This window comes from Solanum dulcamara, chromosome 5 (assembly GCF_947179165.1).
Source record: "Solanum dulcamara chromosome 5, daSolDulc1.2, whole genome shotgun sequence".
NCBI classification, from domain to species: domain Eukaryota; kingdom Viridiplantae; phylum Streptophyta; class Magnoliopsida; order Solanales; family Solanaceae; genus Solanum; species Solanum dulcamara.
In genome coordinates this window covers 77566035-77584043 of record NC_077241.1, presented here as the reverse complement: position 1 = coordinate 77584043, position 18009 = coordinate 77566035, and the positions used below count along the sequence as shown (strand labels likewise).

Genomic DNA, 18009 nt, shown 5'->3' with positions numbered 1-18009 from the left:
GGGGGAAGTCGATCTGATACCTTCCTCAGAGTACTCAACAACTCGGCCGGGCACATTCGGATCACTTACAATACACATTCTCTACGAAGGGAAGGGGTTGGTTACTTGGTTAGGAGCGTTTTCAATATGATGTCAAAAAACGTAGAAGTTTACAAGGAAGATTATTTCAAACTTCTTAGGTAGTGTTTGCACTAGAAATGAACTTATCTACGAAACAAAAACAAATTGAGTGAGAAACTTATAATTTATCCTCATTTTTCCTAATACAAAAGTATGATACATGTATAACAAGTCAATACTGTCATAATTCCAATTTGTTCAATCTTTGAAACAAATTGTTTATAGTTATTGAAAATGCATCTTGATATTTCTCTAGCTTAGATTTTGGATCTCCATATACTAATCCAGGTAACAACTCATATATTATATAACTTCTCATGTTCTCTCTTTCTTTTGTTGGAATTTGCATAAGCCTCTCCACAACATTGACTTTCATTCTCCTCACATCTTCTTGATCTATGAAAACTGAGTACTTTTTATGATCTTCTGGTAAATGCCATGAGTATTGATAGTATGCTGTAAAGGGATCAAAGATCACAGGTATACAACCTGATATCAACGAATCGAAAACTGATTTTCTTGTTGGACTGTCCCCTGGAGGCTGCAAACAGAATTCAGATTCCATGAAGAGTTCTATTATCGACTCGGGCTGATCACATTTGCCTAAATTGCAATTCAAGAATCTACATTCTTGATCATTGGCTGATGTGCATTGGTTGATCAAGATTGACCTTATGTTTTCTGGTGCATCAGGCCTTGCTGCACCAGCAAAGGACACTAGGCTTTTTCGATTTGACTTGATGGTTCTGTCCTGCCACGCGATTATATCATTGTCTGATTGTGGATGGAAATAAGTAGGATGTGGTATTCCTATGTCGTTAACTTGCCATGGTTGTCGTTCAATCAAGAGCTTAACCGGATTCTGCATTTCGTCTAGTTCCAAGAACCTACTTCCCCATATGGTATTGCTATATCTTCTGAAATCCCAAGAAATTTTCCCTAAAGCAAAGACATGATCATTACCTGATTTTTGAAACCAATGCTTCTGTGACTCTAACCATCTTACAAGTTCTACTCCCAACGAGTCCTTGACATCGTTCGATACATTCTTGAAATGCCATCTTAAAATATCAAGTCCACCATAAAAGGGCACATAAAACAGCTTTGCTTCATCTGCATTGTGAACTCTGCAAGGATGATTGAGAACGCGCGAATGAAATATCAGCTCTAGTGAATACTGATGTGTCTGATACCATCCTTTGCCAAGATTCTGTATTGGTTCGCCCATTGCATCGTTGCTGAAGTACTTGCAGAGGTTGACCCAAGGATTTATATCTGCACATTGAGCTACCAAGTCTTTGTTGAACTTTGTTGGTAAATCATACACATAAATTCCCCTGCCATCGCAAGTTGCATTATTTTTGCTCGTTGCTGCCCATGAACGATGCACCTGTAATTGATCCTCCACATCATTATAAGCTATCATTAGTTCCTCATCACCACTTTTAACCATACTGTTTCTGAAAGAAACATTTTTGTTTCCTGAAAAAGAATCAACAGTTATTGTACTTTCTTGTTTCACACTAGGAATGATTGTAACACCATCATTGACACGCGAAATTGGGATGTCAAGAGGACTAGATTTTTGTAGTGAAACATCAACCACATTTGATATAGTATCAATTGATGTGGAACTATCATTGACACGCGGAATTGGGATGTCAAGAGGACTAGAAACATCAACAACATTTGACGTGGTATCATTTGATGTGACACTATCATTGACACGCGGAATAGGGATGTCAAGAGGACTAGATTTTTGTAGTGAAACATCAACAACATTTGAGATGGTATCAATTAATGTGGAATTTTCATCGACTATTGCTATTCGGGTGTCTGAAGGACTAGATTCTTTTGACGCGGTATCCTTTTGATCAACAAAAACAGAATGAGAAGTACCATTGAGAGGAGAAACCGCGGTGTCAATATTTGGTTCAGTGCCAGCAGAAATGCAATAAAGATCATTGAGTTTACGCGATGAGATGCAAACATGTACTACTTTACCAGAAATAATGGTAGTAGAAGAAGACCATAAGAAGATAAGAGTCAAGATAATGACTATAGATGGAATCCTAAATCGAAGTTTAGCTAAAAAAGAAGAAAAAAAGAAACTTTCTTTATGTTCAACTCTTTTGTTAATCTTAGCTTTCTTCTTTGAAACAGAAATTGCCATTTTAGTGGCTGCTAACAATAAAATTTTCTTGATCTTTCGCTCTTCTTTTCTACTAAGGTGAGTATTATTTGCTGTGCCATAAATAAATTGGGTATAACATGGTAGCACGTACTAAGATGAAAAAAAAAAGAATCACAATATTTGCAGGCACGTTTATTTGTTCCATTGCAGTTGCATGTATTAGAAGGAATTAACAAATAAAAAGTCAATGTATCCCTTTCTGTATATTGGTCCCATTACTTAATTAGTGGTTACCAAATTTTGTTTACCAAACTCTGAACATAATATCCTTGAAATCAGTTATTGATGTCCTGATTAATTAAAAAGTTGATGAAATATAATAGGTGATATGAATAATGTTTGTTAATTATACATAAAGATGTAGATTGCCATGAGGATTTATTAATTGTCCTGATCAATACCTCATTCTCTCTGGTTCAGAGCTATGGTTGATTGTGAACGATCGGTCGCCACACTCATCTGATATGTTAAAATTGTGCATCTGACCTCTCTTTTTTTTGGCCTTCTGGTTGACATATTTTTTGTTTCCACCATGATCTTCCCTATTTTCTGGTAACAAAGTGAAACACAAACACACAAAAATACACACATATTGTGACCCAAAGAAGCTACGTCAATTCCCCCCATCACACATTTGTTTGTTCATGGAGATCATGATCACATACATAATTAGCAACAGTTACTATATAGAGTTGCATAATATTCTCATTCAATTGACTAGGATGAACGTGAACCTTGATTGAAAGTTAGCTCTTGGATACAAACAGACACTAGGTAGGTGATGAAATTTAGGAGAAAAATAAACACAACTGGTGTATGCTAAGTAACATTGCTCCAGCTCCTGAATTTCAACAATTTCTATCACTTGTACAAACCAACAAATAAAATTTAATGATCTGTGGATCACGCCATGTTGATGCCACCTGATTGTGACCGTGACTCATAGAAGAGTCTTACAGTTGAGTAGATGAGAGAGGGTTCAGCCATTGCTCCATTTCCATAATCTCCACAAGCTAGTCTCTTTGAAACTGGTGGTATGAGAGAGATTCCAAGCTCATCAATTACCATAAGGTGTCGTTCTGTGAATGGATTATTCCACATCAATGTATTCATGGCTGGTGCCACAAAAAGGGGTTTATTGTAGTCCCATGCTCGTACGATGCAGGTTAACAAGTTATCACATAGTCCACCAGCAATCTACACTACAGAAGGCATATATCAGCTTATTTCCAAAGTAGAACGCAATGTAAGCTAATAACATAAAGCAACTTATAAACCATAATACCACAAATTCTTTTTCATGATGTGGGGAATTGAATTGGTGTCTTTCTTAATGTTAACCTTCCAGCATGGACATGTTCAGCTAGTATGTTTAACATTGTTGATAGTCCATTTTCTAAAGAATTCCGCCACTCATGATACCAAAATCTTTCAGGATAAGCCAATTTTATCATTTCTTCAATAAAATTATCTTTTCACTCCCTATTTTAAGCTTTGAAGACCATGCGATATTACTGTAACCTACTAGGATAAGGGAATAAATTGTATTTTTGAGGCAGAATGAGTGTTGCATGAAAAAAAATATTCAGGAATAAAACCATGGAATGATACATCACCTTCCCAAGTGTGTTTGCTGACAAAGGGGCAATAACCATAATATCAGCCCACCTGCGGAGCTCAATGTGTAGCACACTATCACCAATCTTCTTCCAAGTGGACCATTCCTCCTCGTCAGTATAAAGAATGGCATCTTTCGGAAGTGAAGCTTTGTCTATGAAATGAAGAGAAGGTTTTGTTGCAACTGCTTTAACTTCTGCCCATTCAGAAAAACAACGACATAGATTGACAAACTTAATAGCAGCCACACTTCCACTCGCTGCAAGCAGAATACGAGGTCTCCTAGGTGCACCGTTTATCTGAACCGGTTCCATCTCTGAAGTCACAGGCTCCATATCAACCTAACCTGTGAAACAGAAAAAAAGGATTCTTTACTGCACCAATAGAAAGATACAAGTAATTGTACATGCGTGCAACTAAGGGGAATGCCAGCAGTAGATAAGAAAGAGAACATCCCCTGGCAACTTGCTTCACAATCATAACTCTTTGGACTTAACTCACCCTAGGTGGGGTCAAATCCATGCTTATCTTAATTTCTCAAGCCCATTTTAACCCTAACTCTTCACGAACATCAAAAAACAGTTGGCCAACAGATGATCAGCTGATGTAGTTTCAAGGATTTGGACTTGCTTACTGTTCATGTTGCTCTACTGAACTGGTTAATTGGTCCTTAATTTGCTAAATTGGATTGCTGGTCTTTCATTCTGCTGAAATAGCCCTCCGCTTGAGTAAACTAACCTAAGCTTAGCTAATCTTCTTTTTACCTAGGGTCACATCGTCATTTTTTACTGGAAGTTCCAACTGATGTGCCCATTCTTGTAGAGAACTAGTTGTGGACCAAGTCACTGACCGTAACAACTTTCTAAAATTTGATCAAAGGCTGTAACTTTCCTACCATCACGGTAATTCTAGATTTCTCATCTAAGAAGGTGAGCTTCAAACTTGTCTTGATGCTTCATGGATTGGATCCAAGTTATCACCATCAGTTTCTTTCTTAAGTGTTATGGGCTTGGCAAATACTTTGTGATGACCTATAGCTCAAAAGGCTAATTCTGGAAATCTTACTTGAATTTCATGTCCCAATCTCTTCTAGTCCAAGGCCATAATAAAAAATCGGCATTGGCAATAGGTTTATCAACAACGTGTTTCCTTTTATTACCTTTTTTCTAGAAAAGGACAAGTTTTCAAGAACACCCATCCCAACACATTAGGATAAGAGCAGACAAAAGGACAGTATCGATTGAGGGAAAAAAAGGACATGACCCATCCATAATATGTAGTGTGTCTAATAAATTAGTCATTGAGAAAGAGAAATATTAATATAAAATGATACACTTCCAACTCTGCATATTAGAGAAGATTGTGAAGGCACATGGGAAAACCTCCCTGCATATGTACTCAAGAATTTGATTTTTCAAAGAATCTACTTAGTTTAATCAACAATACCTCAAATCCAACTTATTTTGGTTAGGCCATATTAATCATCTATTTATTTCTTTGTTGCTTCTTTTATTTTCTCATGTATCCAGATAAGGTAGTTATAAGATGGATGAATACTAAGCTAGTGCATCAAAAAACACAGTTACAAGTTCTGCAAATCGAAACAATCATATCTAACATGGCATCTACATCGAGTGCAAAGATCAGATTGCACCATAAAACTAGCTAAATAAAGGCTCTAAGCTTAAGACTAAATATGCTTCTCTTGTTGCCTTCAAGAATTCTGCTATTCTTTCTATCCAAATTGTTCACCAAATAGCATGTGGTATTGTTGCTTCTTTTTAATCTATATGTTGTTTCAAAACACTTAAGTAATTTCATCAGTCTCTCTCTCTCTGACATACACACACAGAACCACACAATCACTCATTTATTTAGTTTTAAATACATCAGAATTCACTCCCAAGGCACATTCTCTTTTTTCTTAAATTTTGGAAGGAGGTGGCGAGAAGAGAGAGCTCATAACCCCCTCCCCCCAAAAACAGAAAAAGAAAAAAGAGGACCAACCAATCAATAATCAGCAGGATGTCAATACCAAACTAGTGGGACAGGCTATATCAGTATTTTTTGGAAGCGCAAAGCGGAAAAAGGCGACTCTAACTCAAGCCAGATAGCAGCAATCACTCGAAATAGTCATGGAACACATGCAGGTCCAGATTGAATGATAAGGAAGGCAAGTCAAAGCGGAAAGAAAGCCTTAGCCGGAGCAGTAGCCAGAGAAGCAAGGCTAAAAGTGGTCTCAGGCATTCCAACTGCATGAAGGATCTGCATTGCTTAAAGCGAGAAGCGAAGATAAACCTTGCAAGATAAATAAAATAACTAAACTGAAAGGAACTCGATAGTCATAAGAGAAAAAAAATAATCAAACACAGCTAAGAATTTCTCAAACTACTGAAGAAATTAGAGAGCACATGAAAAAATAAAACAGTAGCATACCTACTGAAGAAAAACAGTAGAGAGTAACTATTAGCTTGTATAAACAAATACATTTCAATTAGATTAACAAACTGAAAAAAGAAGAAGAAGGAAATAGAATAATTTAAAAATTCAATTTAATTACTTAAGTGAAAAAAAGACAAAGATGTAATAAAATAAGCTGAACACATCAGAGAGCGCCAAAAACAAAGCAGAGAAACACTAAGAGAAGAAGAGAAAAAAGAAAAAAACTGCGACAGCAGCAACAGATAAGAGAACGAAAAAGAAGTTGCAGACAGCAATATCATAACAGAAAAGAGAAGATAAGGAGGAGAAGAAGAAGTAGAAGAAGCATACCTGGAGCTAGAAGAAGATAACTAGAAAGTAGCGAACCCTAGTGCAGGAGAATGTTGCACACAAAGAAGGATAGAAATAATTCGACTAAATCTACGGGTACATGCTACCTCCCACCAACACATGCATGAAACCAAATCGCATCACTTAGCACAATTCAATGAGATACATATATGTGTATAAATTTATATATTACCGTGCGTATATCTTAATTCTGATTAGAATTAAACTGGTATTGGTTCACAATAACAATTTATATATTCTCACTTTAAAGAGATCAAAAAAGCCAAACATATGATCTTAATATCTTAATAACATGAAATCTAAACAATAGCAGGCTAATATGCATTATCATAAGAGAACAGATTCTAAACCAAATTAACATGTGCAAGACGAAGACCTTTGGCAACTGGAAATAATTATCACTCAAGTTACGACAAAGAAGAACTGAAAACACTTGAGAGGTACCATCTGATTAAACATTCACTGGGAGTTTGAATAGAAACTAGGCCAAAATTATCAAATTTCATTCGAACTACATCACATTATAAACATGGCAGCTTTCAACTAAACAGGACAGAATGAGATCATAGAACTAAAATAAATCAGCAATATAAACACAGTACAATTTTCCAAGCCGATTCATGCTCAAACAATTATAAATTTCCATAACTTAATAAGCAACGAAGAAGAGATCTGGACAGTACCAACATATTGTCATCAGATGTTGAAACTAAATGATCCAGATTGCTGCCAATATGAACATTTAATCATGCCACAGATTACAACAACTCTAAGCAACTAAACTATGCTTTCTTTGATTCAATATGGAGATAGGTTCAACTAAAATCAAGCATAGAGTGGGCAGAACAGTTTGGAATCAAAATAAACTTGAGGAGAAAAGAAAACATGCTCGAACTAGGCAGATTTTAAAGTAATAGGGCAAATATTTGTCATTAATAACCCCGTCAATGAAAAAAAAATTAGCAGAGAAGAGTATACAAGCAAAGAGAGCTTCAAACACACAACAGAGGTATGGCAAGATTCAAATGATAAAATCCGAAGCAAAACTAGACCAAGTGAACATGAATTGAGCCTAAAACGGAATGATAAGATTAAGACAGAGGGAACAAACAGCCATGAACTTGAGCAGACTATAATCAGGAATATAAACTTAAAAGGACATGATCATGTTATAAGGAACTGCATAATCATTGAACTGCTCATGACCGGATTGAACTCAAGCTAATAACATCAAGAGGTAAGCCATGAGAATCTAACGAGCTAGATAGAAGTTTAACAATAGCTGATTCAAAAAAAATGCAGAATAGAACATGTTAGGAGCCCTATATCAGAATTGAACTAAAAAGCAGTCCAAGTGAATATTCAAGAATTACAAAGCTAAGACATTAATGAGATTAACTTAAAACCAGTAAAACAGTGAACCAGTAGCTAAAATCAATATTGAAACTAGTTCGATATTTATTAGGAAGATGTGTCAGACAGAAATGAAATATCAATTCAAAGACTTCAAATCTTCAATATTTAACAAGAATAAAACTAAGGAAGTGAAAGACTGTAGTAACAAAGGAACTAACGGTAGATAGAATGGAAGAACAATTTCTAACTAATATTCATCAATACCACCAGATTCATACTCTCAACAACACACAAACGAAAAATAAATAAAGAAACTGGAATCAATCAGAAAGCTAAGAAGAGTTTACCTCTTTTTGGGCAGCAAACTGAGAACTCGAGTTGGCTAGAGACGATTCCACCACCAAAAATGGACTCCGGCAAAGCCTCCGGGGAATGACTAACAGACCAAAAGAGAAAACAAAATTTAGACTTACGATTTCCTTTCTATAGACCCGAATCTGTAAAAGCACTCTTTCTAGCTTAGATTGCTATTCTCTCAAAAAACAATTCAGCCAAGAACCCCTTCCAACAGTGAATGAGGGGGTTTAAGTAGGAAAGGATTTGGGGGAAAAAACAATAGGAATTTTGGGAATTTTTCGGATAGATTTCAAAATTCGAAATTCGCATCCCCTTTGGGATAAGGAATATCCCATATTCCAGTCCCAAAATTCCAATTCTTCAATAGATTGGGACGAATCGTAAGCGAGGTGAACGGCTAGGATTGAATAGAAGCTTCTCGAAGCCACTACGTGGCTCAATCTCGCGAGCCAAAGACGAAACGCAGGGAGCCAAAGAAGCTTCGAGCATGTTTTCGTTTCTCCTCAAGTTTATTTTGATTCCAAACTGCTCTGCCCACTCTATGCTTGATTTTAGTTGAACCTATCTCCATATTGAATCAAAGAAAGCATAGTTTAGTTGTTTAGAGTAGTTGTAATCTGTGGCATGATTAAATGTTCATATTGGCAGCAATTTATTGGTTAGCATAAATCTGGAAGCTCTAATGTTACCGTCCATATCTCTTCTTCGTTGCTTATTAAGTTATGGAAATTTATAATTGTTTGAGCGTGAATTTGCTTGGAAATTGCACTATGTGTTTATATTGCTGATTTATTTTAGTTCTATGATCTCATTCTGTCTTGTTTAGTTGAAAGCTGCCATGTTTATAATGTGATGTAGTTCGAATGAAATTTGATAATTTTGGCCTAGTTTCTATTCAAATTCCCAGTGAATGTTTAATCAGATGGTACCTCTCAAGTGTTTTCAGTTCTTCTTTGTCGTAACTTGAGTGATAATTATTTCCAGTTGCCAAAGGTCTTCGTCTTGCACGTGTTAATTTTGTTTAGAATCTGTTCTCTTATGATAATGCATATTAGCCTGCTATTGTTTAGATTTCATGTTATTAAGATATTAAGATCATATGTTTGGATTTTTTTCTCTCTTTAAAGTGAGAAAATATAAATTGTTATTGTTAACCAATACCAGCTTAATTCTAATCAGAATTAAGATATACGCACGGAAATATATAAACTTATACACATCTATGTATCTCTATTAGATCTCATTGAATTGTGCTAAGTGATGCGATTTGGTTTCATGCATGTGTTGGTGGGAGGTAGCATGAAACCGAAGATTTAGTCGAATTATTTCTATCCTTCTTTGTGTGCAACATTCTCCTGCACTAGGGTTCTCTACTTTCTAGTTATCTTCTTCTAGCTCCAGTTATGCTTCTTCTACTTCTTCTTCTCCTCCTTATCTTCTCTTTTCTGTTATGATATTGCTGTCTGCAACTTCTTTTTCTTTCTCTTATCTGTTGCTGCTGTCGCAGTTTTTTTCTTTTTTCTCTTCTTCTCTTAGTGTTTCTCTGCTTCGTTTTTAGCGCTCTCTGATGTGTTCATCTTATTCTTCAGCTTTATTTTATTACTTCTTTGTCTTTTTTTCACTTAAGTAATTAAATTGAATTTTTAAATTATTCTATTTCTTCTTTTTTCAGTTTGTTAATCTAATTGAAATGTATTTGTTTATACAAGCTAATAGTTACTCTCTACTGTTTTTCTGCAGTAGGAATGCTACTGTTTTGTTTTTTCATGTGCTCTCTATTTTCTTCAGTAGTTTGAGAAATTCTTAGCTGTGTTTGACTTTTTTTTTCTCTTATGACTATTGAGTTCCTTTCAGTTTAGTTATTTTACTTATCTGTGCAAGGTTTATCTTCGCTTCTCGCTTTAAGCAACGCAGATCCTTGTCGCTTTTTTCCGCTTTGCGCTTCCAAAAACACTGATATAGCATGTCCCACTAGTTATGAGCTCTCTCTTCTCGCCACCCCCTTCCAAAATTTAAGAAAAAAGAGAATGTGCCTTGGGAGTGAATTCTGATGTATTTAAAACTAAATAAATGAGTGATTGTGTGGCTCTGTGTGTTTGTGTGTCAGAGAGAGAGAGACAGATGAAATTAGTGAAGTGTTTTAGAGAGAGAGACTGATGAAATTACTTAAGTGTTTTGAAACAACATATAGATTAAAAAGAAGCAACAATACCACATGCTATTTGGTGAACAATTTGGATAGAAAGAATAGCAGAATTCTTGAAGGCAACAAGAGAAGCATACTTAGTCTTAAGTTTAGAGCCTTTACTTAGCTAGTTTTATGGTGCAACCTGATCTTTGCACTCGATGTAGATGCCATGTTAGATATGATTGTTTCGATTTGCAGAGCTTGTAACTGTGTTTTTTGATGCACTAGCTTAGTATTCACCCATCTTATAACTACCTTATCTGGATACATGAAAAAAAAAAGGAAGCAACAAAGAAATATATAGATGATTAATATGGCCTAACCAAAATAAGTTGGATTTGAGGTATTGTTGATTAAACTAAGTAGATTCTTTGAAAAATCAAATTCTTGAGTACATATGCAGGGAGGTTTTCCCATATGCCTTCGCAATCTTCTCTAATATGCAGAGTTGGAAGTGTATCATTTTATATTAATGTTTCTCTTTCTCAATGACTATTTTATTAGACACACTACATATTATGGATGGGTCATGTCCTTTTTTCCCCTCAATCGATACTGTCCTTTTGTCTTCTCTTATCCTAATGTGTTGGGGTGGGTGTTCTTGAAAACTTGTCCGTTTCTAGAAAAAAAAGGTAATAAAAGGAAACACGTTGTTGATAAACCTAGTGCCAATGCCGATTTTTTATTATGGCCTTGGACTAGAAGAGATTGGGCCATGAAATTCAAGTAAGATTTCCAGAATTAGCCTTTTGAGCTATAGATCATCACAAAGTATTTACCAAGCCCATAACACTTAAGAAAGAAACTGATGGTGATAACTTGGATCCAATCTATGAAGCATCAAGACAAGTTTGAAGCTCACCTTCTTAGATGAGAAATCTAGAATTACCGTGATAGTAGGAAAGTTACAGCCTTTGATCAAATTTTAGAAGGTTGTTACGGTCAATGACTTGGTCCACAACTAGTTCTCTACAAGAATGGCCCATCAGTTGGAACTTCCAGTAAAAAATGACCCTAGGCAAAAAGAAGATTAGCTAAGCTTAGGTTAGTTTACTCAAGCGGAAGGCTATTTCAGCAGAATGAAAGACCAGCAATCCAATTTTTGTTAAATAAATTTTAATTTATAATTAATTTTAAATAATTAAATTGTAATCAATAGATGGTCACCACGTGTTTAAAAAAATTATTCAAATTATTTAATTAAAATTCTATTAAATAAATTTTGATTTATAATTAATTTTAAATAATTAAATTGTAACCAATAGATGGCCACCACGTGTTTAAAAAAACTATTCAAATTATTTAATTAAAATTCTGTTAAAAGGGCCTAAAATGCCCTCGAACTATTGATAATGGCACAAAAATGCCTCTCATCCATCTATTGGGCCTAAAATGCCCTTTTCTGTTAAAGAAAAGGTCAATTTTGGACCTAAAGGTGGATGTCAAGGACATTTTAGGCCCAATAGATGGACGAGGGGCATTTTTGTACCTTTTTCAATGTTTCAAGAGCATTTTAGGCCCTTTTTCCGTTATTTAAATTGAAGTCCTAATATCTAGAAAGGGGTATTGTAGAGGTTAATATACTTAATGTTGTTGGTCTCTTTTACCTTTTGAAAATAGCTTTCACTTCTTACATGTATTTCCTTATTTGAACTATATTGGAAGTTTAAATATTTAAGATTTTAAAATTAATATTTTTACCTTGTATAAATTTTACTTAAATTATGATAAATAAATAAAAGAATTTAAAAATAAAGAGGTTCTTGTTTTTTAATAACTTTTTAACCTTCATATATGAAATTCTTATCTTTTAGATAGGTATAACATTTATTTTTACTATCAAGTTATCAATTGCTATTTTCTAATAATTTTGTTCTTCTTATATATAATTTTATTGATTGACATGAGACATACGTGCAAAGCACGTACACTAAACTAGTGCATGTGCGCGTATATATATATATATATATATTTTATTTGTGTCATAGTAAATCATCTCATCAAGTGTAAACTGAATATCTGATAAATATTATTAATATTAATAAATTTTAAATGGTGTTAATTTAATGATTTTGAATTTATGTTATACAATAAATTGTTACATTTGTATGGTCGTAAATTATTTCATCTTTATTTTCTCAAAAACCTCGAAAACCTAATGTGAGGGGCCTCATTGATGTCCATATTAAGAAAAACATTTAAGTACATAATTTGAACTGTACTTTCCACTATTGTTCTTTGTAAAATCATGAATATAACTTTACAAGTAGTGTGATTTATCTCCAAGAAAATATAAAATTTCAAATGAAAAGGCAAATATGAAAAAGGTTTCAAACATCTATCTTGAACTTTGAACAATTCAATTATTTTGAACAATGAAAAATCCTTTAAAAATTCACTTAATATGGAATGGAGGGAGTATATGATTTTGAACCATTTTCATTTTATGAGTTAGTTTTTGAATTAAATTAGATTCAAAATCTATTTCTTATCATGTATAATGTATTACAAAAGTCAATATCCTCCAAATTTTTTTACTCGACTTGGATCCTTATATTATGTTATATTTTTGGACGCGCAGGAGAGGGAGGGGGTTGTTGAATTATCCCACATCAATTCACGAGAGATCGGAAATTAATCTCTTTATATAATTTTGAACCATCATCCTCTCATGAATTGACTTTTTAGATTGAGTTAGGCTAAATACACTTTTTAAATACTTAACAAGTTAGGCAAACGTTTGTTTTTTTGCGTGGAAATAACAGTGTGTGTCCCTTGAATAGACAGCATTAACAATGGACCACAAGCATATTGTATGTAGCCTTATCCAATGCACTAAGCTCCGGCTTGGGGAGGTCTAATTTTTTTTATAGATAATTGGATGACTGAAAAAAAAGTGCATTTCTGCACGACAACCCATGACCATAGACCAAGAAACTAAACAAAAGCATAAACAAAAACATAAAAAAAAGCGACCTTTACACAAAAGAAAACAAAAATGAATGATCTTTCACATTCTTTGCTTATGTTGGTGATCCATAACCAATATAAAAAAAAAGTTCAAATCACCCACTACCCCAAAAATTGATACAAATCACACCACATAACTCAATTTCCTAATCCAAACACTAACAAAACAAACAAAAACAAGATTTCTTCAAAACCAATTAGTCAAAATAAGCAAAATTAAACAATTTAGAAAAGAAAAGAAAAACCCCAAATCAAAATAAGCGAAAGTTCTTACCTTGACAGTGAAATCATAAACAGATTGAGGTTTGCTGGATTGACTAGCCATGGTATGATCTGATCTTAAACCCCACAACTCAAAACCTTTAGAGGTAACAAGAGAATTGGGAAAAACTGTATGGATCCGCTTAGAGAAAGGTGAAATAGGAAGATTAGACACGAAATTGAAATGGGTTGAGCTTAGAATCGAAGAAAATCGCCTTAGAAAAGTGAACTTTTTCTGTGGGATGAGAAGAACACGAGCTGTAGAACAAAGCATTTAATGCTGAATTTTCTTTTTGGGTGTGTTCTGTATTTAGAGATGAGGACAAGCTTTTACACGTGGCATGGAAATAAATAGACACGTGGCATAGTATAATGCAAACACGTTTTAGACAACATATGATAATTTTTATTTTTATTTTTTTTACATATGTTGTCAATATTAATTAATAGATTTTATGAATATTCAATATTAATATTAATTTTGTTTTATTGGATGGTATTTATTATGTGCTACAAATGTTATGTATCAATTAACCTTTGTTAATTGGCTAAGTTTACTAACGATTAAGCAATTTCATAGCTATATAAACTAAAGAGGATCAATGGATTATTCTTTGTTCGATAATATTTTTAGCAAAATTTTTGATTTAACTATTTTAAAAAAATATTTTTATTTAATTTTGACTAGACTCGGATGATTTGATTATTTATTTTTATTCACATAAACAATGATGTGAAGGTATATGCTATGAACAATGTATATGAAACCATATTATAAAAGTTGTGCTTGTGCTTGTGCATGTAGGTCCTACATGTCCAATTGTTTTTCATAATTTTTTAGTCAAAGTTGTGTTCTATTTGTAACTTAATGGATAAATCTTTTGGAACACTTTCGAAGATTCCAAAAAAAGAACGTTTAAGACACAAAAAAAAATAAGTCTTCTTTTTCCACTTGTTCAGACAATATGGATAGAGTTATATATTTATATTGTCCAAAATTCATTTCATTTCATTTCAACAATGGAGAGAGAGAGAGAGATTATTAGAAAATTAGAATTGAATTAGAGATAAATATTAAGTGTTTGAACAATATTTTTTGGTGTGAGTTGATTTTACAAATAAGTAATTACATGTTTAAATTGAATTATTGAAATTGATACAATAAATAGTTGATGTGTTTGATAAAAAATTAGTCATAGTTACCATGAGTAAGATGTCCCTTTTAAAAATTTACACATTAAAAAGTAGTATTTATATAAGGAGATCAAGGAACGGAGAGGAAGTTAGGAGTTTTATTTTAGTAAGAGTTCTTAGGGAGGATGTGAACACCGTAGCTGAAGATGTCAAATCAACACCCTAAGCGACCATTTCAGATCAATTCTTCGCTGCAATCGCTTCGATCCACCCCCTCGGTGAAAAACCTGTTGATGATTCAAGGTTTTCTTGGTTGGGTCATGAAAATCGGGTTGCGAGAATGCATGTTCTGATGCTTGCACGGGCTCATCTGCTTTCTTGGTCAACAACCAAGCACATTTCTAACAAGTCTCTCTTCCTTTTTCGGGGGAAGTCGATCTGATACCTTCCTCAGGGTACTCAACAACTCGGCCGGGCACATTCGGATCACTTACAATACACATTCTCTACGAAGGGAAGGGGTTGGTTACTTGGTTAGGAGCGTTTTCAATATGATGTCAAAAAACGTAGAAGTTTACAAGGAAGATTATTTCAAACTTCTTAGGTAGTGTTTGCACTAGAAATGAACTTATCTACGAAACAAAAACAAATTGAGTGAGAAACTTATAATTTATCCTCATTTTTCCTAATACAAAAGTATGATACATGTATAACAAGTCAATACTGTCATAATTCCAATTTGTTCAATCTTTGAAACAAATTGTTTATAGTTATTGAAAATGCATCTTGATATTTCTCTAGCTTAGATTTTGGATCTCCATATACTAATCCAGGTAACAACTCATATATTATATAACTTCTCATGTTCTCTCTTTCTTTTGTTGGAATTTGCATAAGCCTCTCCACAACATTGACTTTCATTCTCCTCACATCTTCTTGATCTATGAAAACTGAGTACTTTTTATGATCTTCTGGTAAATGCCATGAGTATTGATAGTATGCTGTAAAGGGATCAAAGATCACAGGTATACAACCTGATATCAACGAATCGAAAACTGATTTTCTTGTTGGACTGTCCCCTGGAGGCTGCAAACAGAATTCAGATTCCATGAAGAGTCCTATTATCGACTCTGGCTGATCACATTTGCCTAAATTGCAATTCAAGAAAATACATTCTTGATCATTGGCTGATGTGCATTGGTTGATCAAGATTGACCTTATGTTTTCTGGTGCATCAGGCCTTGCTGCACCAGCAAAGGACACTAGGCTTTTTCGATTTGACTTGATGGTTCTGTCCTGCCACGCGATTATATCATTGTCTGATTGTGGATGGAAATAAGTAGGATGTGGTATTCCTATGTCGTTAACTTGCCATGGTTGTCGTTCAATCAAGAGCTTAACCGGATTCTGCATTTCATCTAGTTCCAAGAACCTACTTCCCCATATGGTATTGCTATATCTTCTGAAATCCCAAGAAATTTTCCCTAAAACAAAGACATGATCATTACCTGATTTTTGAAACCAATGCTTCTGTGACTCTAACCATCTTACAAGTTCTACTCCCAACGAGTCCTTGACATCGTTCGATACATTCTTGAAATGCCATCTTAAAATATCAAGTCCACCATAAAAAGGCACATAAAACAGCTTTGCTTCATCTGCATTGTGAACTCTGCAAGGATGATTGAGAACGCGCGAATGAAATATCAGCTCTAGTGAATACTGATGTGTCTGATACCATCCTTTGCCAAGATTCTGTATTGGTTCGCCCATTGCATCGTTGCTGAAGTACTTGCAGAGGTTGACCCAAGGATTTATATCTGCACATTGAGCTACCAAGTCTTTGTTGAACTTTCTTGGTAAATCATACACATAAATTCCCCTGCCATCGCAAGTTGCATTATTTTTGCTCGTTGCTGCCCATGAACGATGCACCTGCAATTGATCCTCCACATCATTATAAGCTATCATTAGTTCCTCATCACCACTTTTAACCATACTGTTTCTGAAAGAAACATTTTTGTTTCCTGAAAAAGAATCAACAGTTATTGTACTTTCTTGTTTCACACTAGGAATGGATGTAACACCATCATTGACATGTGAAATTGGCATGTCAAGAGGACTAGATTTTTGTAGTGAAACATCAACCACATTTGATATAGTATCAATTGATGTGGAACTATCATTGACACGCGGAATTGGGATGTCAAGAGGACTAGAAACATCAACAACATTTGACGTGATATCTTTTGATGTGACACTATCATTGACACGCGGAATAGGGATGTCAAGGGGACTAGATTTTTGAAGTGAAACGTCAACAACATTTGAGATGGTATCAATTAATGTGGAATTTTCATCGACTATTGCTATTCGAGTGTCTGAAGGACTAGATTCTTTTGATGCGGTATCCTTTTGATCAACATAAACAGAAGGAGAAGTACCATTGAGAGGAGAAACCGCGGTGTCAAGATTTGGTTCAGTGCCAGCAGAAATGCAATAAAGATCATTGAGTTTACGCGATGAGATGCAAACATGTACTACTTTACCAGAAATAATGGTAGTAGAAGAAGACCATAAGAAGATAAGAATCAAGACAGTGACTATAGATGGAATCCTAAATAGAAGTTTAGCTAAAAAAGAAGAAATAATGAAACTTTCTTTATGTTCAACTCTTTTGTTAATCTTAGCTTTCTTCTTTGAAACAGAAATTGCCATTTTAGTGGCTGCTAACAATAAAATTTTCTTGATCTTTTGCTCTTCTTTTCTACTAAGGTGAATATTATTTGCTGTGCCATAAATAAATTGGGTATAACATGGTAGCACGTACTAAGATGAAAAAAAAAAAAAAATCACAATATTTGAAGGCACGTTTATATGTTCCATTGCAGTTGCATGTATTAGAAGGAATTAACAAATAAAAAGTCAATGTATCCCTTTCTGTATATTGGTCCCATTACTTAATTAGTGGTTACCAAATTTTGTTTACCAGACTCTGAACATTAATATCCTTGAAATC

General features: G+C 34.3%; 3 protein-coding genes across 11 annotated transcripts; all 3 read right to left on the bottom strand.

Moving 5' to 3' along the window:
- Positions 1 to 183: 183 nt before the first annotated feature.
- LOC129890037 (xyloglucan-specific galacturonosyltransferase 1-like) lies at positions 184 to 2308 on the bottom strand. Its single transcript, XM_055965541.1, has one exon. It carries the CDS (start codon positions 2291 to 2293, stop codon positions 302 to 304), a length of 1992 nt encoding a protein of 663 aa, XP_055821516.1. The 5' UTR covers positions 2294 to 2308; the 3' UTR covers positions 184 to 301.
- A 693-nt stretch (positions 2309 to 3001) lies between these two features.
- On the bottom strand, positions 3002 to 14141 carry LOC129890034 (probable phosphopantothenoylcysteine decarboxylase). 9 transcript variants are annotated; one of them, XM_055965531.1, is made up of 6 exons: positions 13870 to 14141; positions 11488 to 11639; positions 8428 to 8516; positions 5939 to 6229; positions 3931 to 4277; positions 3002 to 3511 (listed from the first exon to the last, which is right to left on the bottom strand). In XM_055965531.1, exons 5-6 carry the CDS (start codon positions 4264 to 4266, stop codon positions 3218 to 3220), a joined length of 630 nt encoding a protein of 209 aa, XP_055821506.1. In that variant the 5' UTR covers positions 4267 to 4277; positions 5939 to 6229; positions 8428 to 8516; positions 11488 to 11639; positions 13870 to 14141; the 3' UTR covers positions 3002 to 3217. The 9 variants fall into 9 exon arrangements, with proteins under 9 accessions (XP_055821506.1, XP_055821501.1, XP_055821500.1 ...); XM_055965526.1 differs by lacking the exon at positions 5939 to 6229; XM_055965525.1 differs by lacking the exon at positions 5939 to 6229 and having other exon boundaries at positions 11515 to 11639.
- A 1457-nt stretch (positions 14142 to 15598) lies between these two features.
- On the bottom strand, positions 15599 to 17723 carry LOC129890033 (xyloglucan-specific galacturonosyltransferase 1-like). The gene has a single exon (XM_055965522.1). The coding sequence runs from the start codon at positions 17706 to 17708 to the stop codon at positions 15717 to 15719; it is 1992 nt and encodes a 663-aa protein (XP_055821497.1). The 5' UTR covers positions 17709 to 17723; the 3' UTR covers positions 15599 to 15716.
- Positions 17724 to 18009: the final 286 nt, after the last annotated feature.